General features: G+C 43.5%; 1 protein-coding gene across 1 annotated transcript in view; it reads left to right on the forward strand.

Annotated features, from left to right (window-relative positions):
- Pstpip2 (proline-serine-threonine phosphatase interacting protein 2) overlaps nucleotides 1-13027 on the forward strand; it is an 87983-nt gene that overhangs the window by 53391 nt on the left and 21565 nt on the right. The window contains exons 3-5 of the mRNA XM_059246354.1: nucleotides 171-248; nucleotides 2372-2406; nucleotides 7085-7191. Of these exons, the coding sequence (XP_059102337.1) occupies nucleotides 171-248; nucleotides 2372-2406; nucleotides 7085-7191 (220 nt within the window). The remainder of the gene's footprint in view (nucleotides 1-170; nucleotides 249-2371; nucleotides 2407-7084; nucleotides 7192-13027) is intronic.

A 13027-nucleotide genomic window follows, 5' to 3' on the forward strand; every position in this document is an offset into this window, starting at 1 on the left:
TATTTTAATTAATTAATTAATTTTAAATTACTGAGTCTTATATTTTACACAGTGACTTTACATCTGAACTTCTACAGTAAATGAACAACTTTCCTGCAGGGGCATTGCCTTATGTGTCTTAGCTAAGAACTCTATGCAGGACCTATGACTTTCTCTTCTGTTCCCTCTAGGGCATCAATTGAAGAGAAATATGGCAAAGATCTGCTGAGTCTCTCCAGGAAGAAGCCATGTGGACAGTCCGAGATCAAGTAGGTACCAGTCAGTGTCTTTCTGAGTCCTAGGCTGGCTCACTGCCCAGTGCCCCATTGTTTCAGCAAGTACAATTGAGTAGCAGTCACAGTATGTAAGATTAAAAGAATTAATATTTCTTTCCTTTTTTCCAATTGTGAAAAGTCTGTGTCTTTTCATAGATCTTAACAGAACACAGAATTTGTGGTTCTAAGTTACCACAATTTTTTCAGTACAGACCCTTGCAGAAGAAACACAGTGAAACTGAACATTTAGTTCATAATGCACATGCGCGCACACACACACACACACAGTCACATACACACACAGGAACATACACAGGCACATACATGTGCATGTGCACACACACACGCACACACACACACACAAAGGTTACTGTGACTACAATTCAACAATACAATAGATTGCAGAATTAGATGTACATAGATTTTTAGTGATGAACAGATCTAAAAAAAAACCCCTCAATTATACAGACTATGTTTATAAAAGAGTGAATTAAAAGCTTAAGTGGGGAGATTTTTAGAAATGTCCTAGAAATTTTGTAAAAGGATCAAATAGGAAAATGAAATCTTCCGGGCTAGAGGAAAAAGACGATTTCAGAGCTGGGAGATGCCTCTGGTTGAAGTACTATCTGCACAAGCGTGATGGCCATAGTTCAGTTCCCCAGAACTGATGTCAACGCTGGATGATGTGGAAGCCTGTAATTCCAACCTTAGAAGGTGGAGTCAGGGGATCCCCAGAGTTAACTGGATAGATAGCATGGCTAGCCATATCAGTGAGCTCTGAGTTTGATTGAGAGACCCTGCCTCAGAGAATGAGTAGAAGACTGATAGAGAATGATTCTTAGCATCAACTTCAACCTTGAGCCTTTACATGCACATGTGTGTATGCTCACATACATGCCCACACATGTGGAGACATGCATGTTCATACACACGTACAACACGTATAAAAACGGAAAAGAAAAAAAATGTTAAGGAGCTGGGTGGTGGTGGCGCACACCTTTAATCCCAGCACTTGGGAGGCAGAGGCAGGTGGATCTCTGTGAGTTCAAGGCCAGCCTGGTCTACAGAGTGAGAGCCTGTCTTGAAAAACAAAACAAAACAAAAAGTTAAGGGTTTAGTTAGGAGAAATAAATTCAAGAGAAATATTATACAGCACTGTGGTTGTAGTTAATAGCAATGCATTATTCTTAAAAAGAATTGAAAGTAGATTGTAAGTGTACCACTCCAAAACAGTGGTAAGGATGTGAGGTAATGGATATACTAATTACTTTATTGAGCCATTCCACAATGCATACAGATTTCAAAATATTACGTTGCACATGGTAAAGATGCAATTAAAAGAAGGAAGCTGTAAAAAAGGAATAAGCTTGACCTATAGTTTCTGATCAGTAAGTATATGCTGAGTGTAGTGACCCACGCCTTCAGTCCCAGCACTCGGGAATCAGAGGCAGGTGGATCTCTCTGAGTTCGAGGTCAGTCTGGTCTACAAGGTGAGTTCCAGGACAGCCAGAGGTACAGAGACTCAATCTCAGAAAAAAAAAAAGCATGTGATGACTTTCTGGAAAAGGAGTCAGTTGAGAGCCAGGGTTTGAGCTGGGGCATGGTGGGGAATGCCTGTAATCCTAGCACTTGGAAAGTGGAGGCAGGAGAGTTAGGAATTTAAGGCTGGCTTCAGCTGCATAGCAAGCCCGGCTAGGTGAGATGCTGTCTCAGTTTGTACACCATCCTCCTCCTCCTCCCCCGCCCCCCAGACACTCACTGAAAGTGCACACTAGGATTGGAGCTCTCTCTTTATTTGCTTCGTTTTCATATTCAAATGACAACATGTTCTTATGAGAAAAGGATCAGATTCCTATATTATCACCGGGGAAGATAAAATGCAGAGTTTTTACATTTTGCTCTACCCAGGGCAGACAGTGCAGAACTGTTTATGCCAGGGATTGAGGAGGTCGGTCTTAAGAGGTTTTGGTCTTTCACTGTTTTCTGAGGCTCAAGAGTAAACGTGAATCTGGAGCCCCCAGGTGAAGACGTGGCAAAGAGAGGCACGTGAAAACATTGTGATAAAATTAGATAGATGATTTCCAGAGTTGAAATTGTATTATGTACTTGTTTTTCAGTACCTTGAAGAGAGCCCTCGAGGTCTTCAAGCAGCGTAAGTTAATTATTTAAAAATTTATTTTATTTTATATGTATGGGTGTTTTGCCTGCATGTATGCCTGTGTACCATGTGTGTGCCTGGTGCCCACAGGGGCCAGAAGAGGGCATCAGATCCCCTTGAACTGGCGTTACGGTGGCTGTCACTATCATGTAGGTGCTGGGAATTGAATATGGGTCCTCTGGAAGAGTAGCCAGTACTCTTACTGCTCAGCCATCACTCCAGTCCCTAGTGCAATCATTGGTAGGCTCTGTCTCTTTCTTCTAAGGTGAGTTCTATTTTGAACAGTAGTTTAACATTGGGTGAAAAGATTTAACACAACCATAAGGTGAGAAATAGCTCTGCAGAGTAGAAATGAGCCAGACTCTTCACATCTACCTGTCAATTGGATAGTGTGGTTAGCACAGATTCATGGGCTCATCTGAGGTTCTGACTCAGGAGTTTGGAGTAGGGCCTGAGATTCTGTGTGCTCTTAAGTTCCAAACAGGAATAACAGCACACAAGAACATTCTGTCCTGTGTTGTTTTTAACTCAGAGATATCGTTATGTGAGTGCTTGTCTGTACCTTACTTGATTCTGACAGACTTACCCAGCCTCTTATATATTTTTGTGTAGCTTTTCGCTTCCCAGAGATAATTCTGCTGGACTTCAGTCACTGGGGCAATGTTGTAACTGTCTTGCCATTTCTCCCAGGTTTTCAGACATTTTTAAAATCATTTTTATGCAGAAGAAATCTTTATTTTTTAGTGTGTGTATTTGTGTGTGTAAGGGTATGTGAGTGTAGAGGTCAGAGCACCACTTTGGGGGATCTTCACCTTTAACCTTGTTGAAGCAGGCTCTCTCTTGTTTTTACTGCCGGCCTACTCCAGGCTAGCTGACCCCCAAGATTCTGGGATTTTCTCCAATCAGTGCCTCCCATCTCTCCGGGAGTACTAGATCTTAGATGTATGTCACACATCCGGCTTTTTTCATGGTTCTAGGAATCTAACTGAAGTCGTCAGACTTGCTTGGCCAGTGGTTTTACCCGATGGGATGGCCCCAGCTCTACAAGACATTTTAATTATGGCAGCCTTCAAAGAAACATATTACCTGGTCATTCTTTCCTCCTGTTGTAATCTGGCACGTGGTCCTACCTACCCCTCCCCAGACCTGCTCTTTTAATGGACACCAGCTCTTTCTCTAGTTCAGAGTATGTCAGGCATCATGGGCTTTTCTCACCCACTTTGGCATGTTCATTGATGTTGGCCTAGCTTGGTTGTGAATCTGACCCGGAATCACACCAGCAGATTTTTATTGGTTACAGTAACGTGGAGACAATCAGGAGCTGGGAGGTCTGGGATGAGACCTGTCACGTTACTCTTCAGGGAGTCCTGCCCAGCTTAGTGTTCCTCAGGGTTTCTGCTTCTGGGGCTTTCTGTCCTTCCTTGTAGGGAATTTCCAGGTGAAGGGTGTCAAAGGGCACAGTGTGCATGACTGATGCTTGAAGTGTTTCTGTAGCTGGGTGAGTGCTCTTCCGTCAGAACCCCTGTTATCTGCTTCCTGTCATACTACAGTATGACTGTGTCCTAACACAGGAGACTTCTGACCCATCACATGAGAGGTTTTCCCCCCATAACAACTAAGCAATCTCTTCTGCAATAGAAGCTAGCCAGTGTCCTCTAGTCCTGCTCAGTTGTCACACTATCATCCTGGAGGTAATCAGATCCTGTACTCTGAAGGCTCAGTTCCCACTATAGTTACCTGTCCCAAGGCTCCTACCTGTGCCCACCAACAGGCTGAAGATCAGGTTCCCACAACCCCCATTTGGTTCAATACATTTACCCCAATAGCTCCCAGAACTTAGAGAAAGAATTACCCTTGCTGGTTTATAATGAAGGATATTGCAAAGGAAATGGGTTAAGGTGAGGGGGCGGAAGTGGGGTGTGTGAGAGGAACTTTTATGCCCTTTCTGAGCACACTGTGCAGGAATGGGTTCAGCAGGCTTCAGCCACGCTGTTCTGTTGGGATGAGCAACACCCAGTAATCACTGCATGCTTAGCTATTAGAAAGCTCCCAAAGCTGTGTCTGTTTTGATTTTTATGGAGACCTCATTGGATAGGCACGCTTGTTAACAGACTGAGTGGGAAAGCCAGTTGGGAGCTTCAGAGTCTTCCTGGCCTCTGGAGTACCATGTCTGCCTGCAGTGCATGGGGTGAGATTCCTCTGGAGGGAACTGGGTCCTTTGACCCACTACCAGACAAGATAAAGAACACAAAGAAACCCTGTCTCGAAAAACAAAACAAAACAAAACATGAAAAGAATTTCTTTATGGTCCACTAAAGGCAGAGAGAGATCAGTTTTCACAATCTTCCTTGGGCAGGGGTCACAAAAGCAGCAAAATGAATCAACATTTCATATATATTATACACTACAGGTGTACAAGATACATAAATAAATACTGCTCTCAATTTCTCCACTGACAGTGTCTTCTTTTCTCTTGAGTTCAGTGATGGATCTGCTTCTCATGGAGATGCAGTGTCCTTCCATGTTCCTTATTTACAATACACCGAGGAGCCAAGTGTGCTGGAGCAAAGAGCTTCGGCATAGCTCGGCTCGCCCCAGTAGTTGACTTTTTCACTCTTACTTATTTTCCATCTCCCTCAAAAAACAGTGTCGTGGTAGCACATGCTGGTAATCGGAGCACTCAGGAGGCAGAGACAGGAGGATCCTGAGTTCCATTAACAAGTTAAAATTGTTTTCTTAAAGAGCTGGGGGACTGGCTCAGTGGGTACTTGTCATGCAAATGTCAGGACCTAAGTTCACATCCCAGGAGCACACATAAAACCAGACATGGTAGTGCCCATCTGTCATCTCAGGCAGAAGCAGGAGAATTCTCAGACTCACTAGCTTGGTGTGCAGAGTGGGAAAACCAAAAGGAGAACCTGTCTCAAACAAGGTGGAAGGTGAGAGCTGCCATTCAGAAGTGTCCTCTGACCTCTACACATGTACTGTGACATGTGTGTTCCTGACTCATATAGGAAATTGCACTATGTACCATGACATATGTGTTCTTGAATCACACAGGAAAATGCACATATTGCACACAAGATTTAAAAAAATTAAAGGTTTCTTAGGTCAGCCTTTCTAGTTTTTTGTTGTTTTTTTTTTTTTTTTATTTTTCGAGACAGGGTTTCTCTGTGTAGCTTTGCGCCTTTCCTGGAACTCACTTGGTAGCCCAGGCTGGCCTTGAACTCACAGAGATCCGCCTGGCTCTGCCTCCCGAGTGCTGGGATTAAAGGCGTGCGCCACCACCGCCCAGCCAGCCTTTCTAGTTTTAACAGCATATTTCATATAATAATAATAATAATTATTATTTGAGACAGTTTCTCCCTAGGTAGCCCTGGCTGTCCTGGAACTCACTATGGAGATAAAGCTGGCCTCCCTTCTGCCTCTGCCTCCCAAGTGCTGAGATTAAAGGTGTGCACAAACCACATCCAGCCTAATTTGAGCAAAATACAAGTGTTTTTTTTTCTTTCTATTATAAAGACAAGTAACCTTCAGAGGTCAAAACATTGCACAAATGTTTGATAAATGTTTATGCTCATGAGAGGCCAGAGATAGAAAGCACCCAGAGATCATGAAAAGAGGTAGAGAATCAAACTTAATGATTCTTTTTTATTTCTTATATTCATTGGTGTTTAACTTGCATGTGTGACTGTGTGAGAGTGTCAGATCCCTTGGAACTGGAGTTATAGACAGTTGTGAGCTGCCATGTGGGTGCTAGGAATTGAACCCGAGTCCTCTGGAAGAACAGCCAGTTATTAACCTCTGAGCCATCTCTCCAGCCCCAAGAATCAAATTTGAAATTGTGATCTTAGTAGCACTCTAGTTCTATTTCTCTTGCTCTGATAAAATATTGACAAAAGAAATTAGGGAGAAAGAGTTTATATTCAGTGTATAATTCCAGTCACGGCCTATCACTCGAGGGAACTCATCACACCCATGGGCAAGGCCAGAGAGTAATGATTATTATTACATGCATGCTCACTGGTTTGTTTGCTTGTGCTCAGCTGATTTTTCCACTGAGTTTTCAGGATCCCCTGACTGGGGAATGGTGCTGCCCCACTGTAGGTTGGATCTCCCCCATATCAATGATCTTGACAACACGCCTACAGGGTCTCAACCCTCACTGAGACTTTCTTTACAAGGTTGTGCCAAGTTGACAATCAAAGCTAACATCCCTCTCAGGATATAAGGTTGTTGACTGTAACCTTGCCTGTGCCCTCCCCGCCCCCCAGCCTGGGGTGTACAACTAGGTTAGTAACAGTGGCTAGAGGCTAAGCTAAAGACTTAGCTTTGAGCTGGGCAGTGGTGGCCAACACCTTTAATCACAGCACTTGAGACACAGAAGCAGGTGGATCTCTGTGTTTAAAGAGAGCCTGGTCTACAGAGTCCAGGATAGCCAGGGCTACACAGAGAAACTTTGTCCCAGAAAAAAAAAGACCAAAACACCCGACTTAACTTTGGTCTTGATTGGGCACAAGAAGGACCTCAGTAAGTGTTGGTGACCAAGAGAATTATTCTTAATTTTGTTTCTTGCTCCAGATTTGGATGCTGAGTTTTGAATCATTGTGTATATTTGAATTTAGACGCATATGGACCTTGACTTTGTTTTATTTACACATTCTTTTTACAGAAGTAGACAATGTGGCCCAGTGTCACATCCAGCTTGCACATACTCTGAGAGAAGAGGCCAGGAAGATGGAGGAATTCAGGGAAAAGCAAAAGCTGCAGCGGAAAAAGGTTAGTTTCGTGGATGTGTTACAGTATCACTTTCTTCTGCAGAGAAATCTCAGGCATGCCTGTTACTAAATTGCTCAACGTGCTGGGCATAGTGGCACACTTTTAATCCCAGCACTCAGGAGGCAGAGGCAGGTGGAGCTCTGAGGTAGAGGCCAGCCTGGTCTACATAGTGAGTTCCCAGACAGTGAGATCTACATAGTGTGACCCTGTCTCAAACAACAATAACACCCAAAACAACAACAACAACAACAACAACAAAATCCCTGCACAACTTGGTTCCCACCCCTGATATAATCATAACCATTTTCTGGCCTGAAAAATGACATATTGGAGTCTTCATGTAGAGACTCAGTATGGAAACATATACCCTGTACCCCAGGTTAGTCTTTCTTTAAAAGAACTTGCACGAGTGCTGGAGAAATAGTTCAAATGGTAAAATGCTTCCCATATAAGCATGAATCTGTGATTTTTAGACACCAAGAACCTGGGCAAAATTCTTACAGGATTCAGTGGTTCTGTCTGCACGTCTCTTCTTTTCAGATCTGCTGCCTCGTCAGACTTGTTTTTGTCAGACAAGACTGTGGCTGGAGATCTCTTTACTCCCATCAGCAGCATCTAGCACACCCTAGCTAGTGAGCTTCCGGATCACACTCCTCCTAAGCTAGGCAATAGGGTGAAGAACTGGGAAAGACTCACGCTTTCTTTAAAGTTCATAATACCATGGCATAATCCCATTTTATAACTAGAGAAACTGGTCCTGGGAAATCCAAGTTGTTTTGTTTTCAAAGCAGCTCTGGAGGGGCCCTTTTTTATTTAAAGATGTACTAATTTTTATTTTATGTGTATGCATGTTTGCCTGTATGCATGTGTGTGCACTACATGTGTGCCTGGTGCCTGTGGAGCCGGAAGAGGGTATCGAGTCCTTGAAACTGGAGTTACAGACTGTTGTGAACCATTGTGTGGGTGCTGGGAACTGAACCCAGGTCTGCTGGAAGAGCAGCCAGTGCTGTTAACTGCTGAGCCATCTCTCCAGGACCCACAGGACTCTTTTTCTTTGACGGGGTTTATTCCACATACATGAAAGGTGATGGGAGTGAGTAAGAGTTATTATGGTAAATGTAGTCAGTGTTTGGGGACTTAGAAGAATCAAGAAATAAGCAGACACAATTCTAATTCTTTTTTATTTTGTTCCTGAAAAACTTGTATATGTAAGTTGACGCTTTAGCCAAGTAGAGCCCTTCAAGAATGTCTTTCAAGACTGGAAGGCTGACACCAAAGATTTCTATTCAGATCTCTGTGGACATTTGGGGACCTGTCATCCTTCCTGGAGGACTCTTTGGAATCCTTCCTGTATCCTAGCTTTTGATGGTATCTGACATTGTTTCTACAGTCTGTGCATCCAACCAACGGCCAGTATTAAGGCTGATTCTATCCTAACCTCTCAAGAGGAGCAACTTTGCCTGCAGTTTTAAGTTGGAGTCTGGGTTGACACTGGTGTGTCCGGTTGCTTGCAGCATCTTAAAAACCTCCTTGTCTCACATCCACCATCATTTCATGAGCTGCATTTCCCTTTGTGTGTGTGAGACATGGTCTTGTGAAGCCCAGGCCGGCCTCCAGCTCAGCATATGTATAGCTGAGTCTCCTGCCTCCACCTCCGAGTACTAGGACCATAGACGTGTGCTGCTGTGCCTGGCCTAAGAGCTGCTTTTTGCACACTGCTGCCTCTTCCCATTTCTCAGCTGGTACCTGTGCAATCAATATCTCTTATCATGAAGGACAGATGCTGATGGTTAAGGAACACTGTATCAAATGGTTTCACTTGTTCTCTCAAGCTTGCGTGTCACTCTTGAGGTTTATCTATCCCAAAGCCCTTTTCCAAGCAGAAGTATTGTTCATACTGAACCCATTGGATGGCAGATTCTTTTGTCTGACATTGCCCAGTCTGCCACTTCTTTAAGGAAATTACAGGTTGTTCTGGTTTTTGAGACAGGGTCTCCCTATGTAGCCCTGTAACTCTGTATCTCTAGGCTGGTCTCTAACTCATAGAGATCCCTCTGTCTCTGCCTCCCAATTGCTGGGATTAAAGGTGTGCACCACCGTACCTGACACCAGTTTTTTTTTAAAGTACCTTTTATTTATCAATTTTTCCTAATAATTTATTTATTTTCATGAGCACTGATGTTTTGCCTGCATGTATGCCTATGTGAGGGTGTCGGATCCCCTGGAACTGGAGTTATAGACAGTTGTGAGCTGCCATGTGGGTTCTGGGACTTGAACCCTGGTTCTCTGGGAGAGCAGCCTGTGCTCTTGACCACTGAGCTGTCTCTCCAGCCCCTTTCTTTTATTTCAATCTATTTTTAATTGAAATAAAATTGTATCACCTCCCTCTCTCCCTCTAGCCTCTCTTAGCTACCCACCTCCAGTCCCTCCCATGTTCCCCCTCCACAAAGAGTTTTTTTTTTTTTAATTTTAAGTGTGTGTGTGTGTGTGTGTGTGTGTGTGTGTGTGTGTGTGTGTGTGTGTATTTGTGTATGTGGGTGTCCATGGAGGCTTGGGATCCACTGGAACTAGAGTTACAGGGGTTTGTGGACCACCTGACATGGGTGCTGGGAACCAAACTTGGGTTCTCTGAACTGCTGAGTTATCTCTCCAGCCCTGAAATGACAATTTTCTTGTCTCTTCTCTCCTCTCACTCCCCCTCTCCCTCGCCACTTCTTCAGGCAGGGTTTCTCTCTGTAGCCCTGGCTGTCCTGGAACTCAGTACATAGAGCCAACTGGCCTGGAACTCACAGAGATCCACCTGCTTCTGCTTCCTGAGTGCTGGGATTAGAGGCGTGCACCACCACACCCAGCTGAAATGACAGCAAAAGAACTTGGAGGTTGGAAAGGTGGCTCCACAGTTGAGTGTGTACTGCCCTTGCAGAGGATCTGAGTTCGGTTCTCAGCACCATGTGAGATGGCTGATGACCACCTGCAACTCAGCTCCAGGGGTATGCAGTCCTTCCAGCCTTCCTGGGCACTGCATTCACATGTATGTGATCACACACAGACAGGGACAGACATACAATTAAAAAAATGTAAGCTGAGTGAGGTGGCAGATGCCTTTAACACCCCAGAGGCAGAGGCAGGCAGATCTCTGCAAATTCAAGACCAAGCCTGGCTTGTACAGTGAGTTCCAGGCCAGTGGGAATTACTTAATGTGGCCTTGTCTCCAAAAAAAAATAATAAAGAATAATTAAAAAATAATAAAAAAGTTAAGGAGATATCGTGTCTCATGTGGAATAGTTAAAAAATAAAATAAAATAATAATAAATAAAAGGAAGCATAATACCTTAGTCAACCGAGCTGTGCATCTATGACTCCACTAAAAAGGGCCATTTTCTGACATCCTCAGGTATCTTTAGCAGCCCTGGCCCTTTCGGGGAGAGCTGTTAGCTCTGAAACTTTCCCGCTAACATTACGCACACCCAGTGAGTGGTTTGGGGTCCAAGGAGCAGCAGAGCAGCACATGCTCAGTTCAAGTTCCCTTCTCAGCAGGAGACACTTTCAAAACATCCAAAAGCCAGAAGTTTATTTAGAAAGTGGTAGTTATGTGTTTCACAATGGACTCTGGGGTGCTTTGAGGACCATTTTTTTAAAGAACATGCTTTAGGGGAAAAAAAAGATGTGTCAATGCTAACTTCCCTTTTTAAAATTGTCACACTGCATGCTCTGGTCTTCCACTTCTTGGAAATCGAGCTATTTACACTCATCAAAAGACCAGTTGCTTGCTTGTTTTTGTTTTTGTTTTCTTCTCTTTCTTTTTCTCTTATGCAACTGGGTGAATCTAGGACCTTGATTGTGCTGTACAAGCACAGTATTGAGCTGTGTCTCCACATGTAAGTTACTGATTTATTTTAAAAAGCCTATAGGGGGCTGGAGAAATGGCTCAGAGGTTAAGAGCACTGATTGCTCTTCCAGAGGTCCTGAGTTCAATTCCCATCAACCACATGGTGGCTTACAACCATCTGTAATGAGATCTAGTGCCCTCTTCTGGCCTGCAGTCATACATGCTGTATACATAATAAATAAATAAACCTTAAAAAAATGCCTAATAAATTCTTAAGTAGAATGTTTTTTGCCTTTATTTTTTTTTTTAAGATTTAAAAAACTTTAATCCCAGCACTTAGAGGGCAGAGGCAGGCAGATCTCTATGAGTTCAAGGCTAGCCTGGTCTACATAGTAAGATCCAGGACAGCCAAGGCTACATAGTGAGACCCTGTCTCAAAAGACAAATGAACAAAACTTTATCTTGTATGTATGAGTGTTTTGTCTGCATATGTGTGCATATCATGTGAATGTCTGTTGCCCGTGGAGGTTAGAAGGAGGTGTCAGAGATACCCCTGAACAAGGGTTGCTGATGTTATAAGCCACCATGTAGATACTGAGAATTGAACCCAGGTCTTTTCAGGAGCAACAGTGTTCTTAATTGATGAATCATCACTCTAGTCCTGTTTTCTTATTTTAAATTACATTTTTATTTTCTACATGTGTGAGTGCATGAGCGTGTGCATGTATATGTGTTCATGCCATGGTGTATATGTGAAAATCAGAGGACAACTTGTAAGAGCTGGTTCTCTTCTCCCACTGTGTTGGTCCCAGGGATTGAATTCATGTTATCAGGCTCGGCAGCAAGTGTCCTTATCTACTGAGACATCTTACTGGTTCCATAATTGATTTCTTTAGTAGACTGGGGCAGGGGAAATGTGGGAGGGTGGCTGGTCAGATGTTTATAGCTGCTTACCTCTGCAAGTAGTGTTTTCTTGGGGATGAGCACCAAGATGGAAATATTCTCCTTCCACTAAGCACAGAACATAGCCAGACAGTCTGATGTGATGTAGGATAAATATGATGAGTCCTCTACAGTAAAGGAAAGGAAAGGAAGTTCCCATCTGAACACCTAATAGGGACATACAACCTCACCTGGGGCTGGTGAAGCCTCCTGGAGGAAGTCACCTGTGTAAACTGTTTGCTGTCCCACCCATTCCCAAATACTCAGAAGCCACTTCCCAAATAATTGACTCAGAGGCTTAATATAAATTATATAAATGCTCAGCCAATAGCTCAGGCTTATTACTAACTAGCTCTTACATTTTATATTTTTCGTTGTGAGCCTAGCCTTTAATGTCAGAGCTGTCCCTCCAGCCCAGCTCTTACATTTTAAGTTAACCCATATTCCTTATTTACACTCCTTATTAGCAAGGCACATTAATCTCCTGCTCCCTCTGCATCTGGTTGCTGACTCTGGCCTTCTACTTCCCATCATTCTTAGTTTGGTCACCCCGCCTATATTTCCTTTCTGGCTACTGGCCAATCAGTGTTTTATTAAACCAATTCGAGTGACAAATCTTTTCAATGTACAGGAGGATTATTCCACAGCACATCTGTATAATAAGCCACTGTTAGAGGCCACTACTGAGGTAATGAGAACCAAGCCTGGCATTCCTGGGGGTAGGCAGGGTGAGGAGGGTGTGTGGATCTCATTCCCAGTAATCTGCCCCAGAATTACTTGGATCCTTCACAAATCTCTTCTCCTTTTCCCTTCCTTTTCTTTATTCCACTCTATAGATGAGAGGGTTGAGTTTTTGCATACTTTGTGTTACCAATAATAAAACACATCTGAGCAGAAAACCTGAATGCTAAAAGAGCATCTCTCCCAAAAACACATGCAAGAGAATTTGGACTCACTGAGATCATCCTGAGTGGGTCACCCTGTGAGTGAGCATGGACACAAGAAGACTTAGGTCAAAGCTACTTAGCAGATAGAGATAGACCCGATGTGCCACCACTAACTCCC

Source organism: Peromyscus eremicus, chromosome 19 (assembly GCF_949786415.1).
Source record: "Peromyscus eremicus chromosome 19, PerEre_H2_v1, whole genome shotgun sequence".
Lineage (NCBI taxonomy): Eukaryota > Metazoa > Chordata > Mammalia > Rodentia > Cricetidae > Peromyscus > Peromyscus eremicus.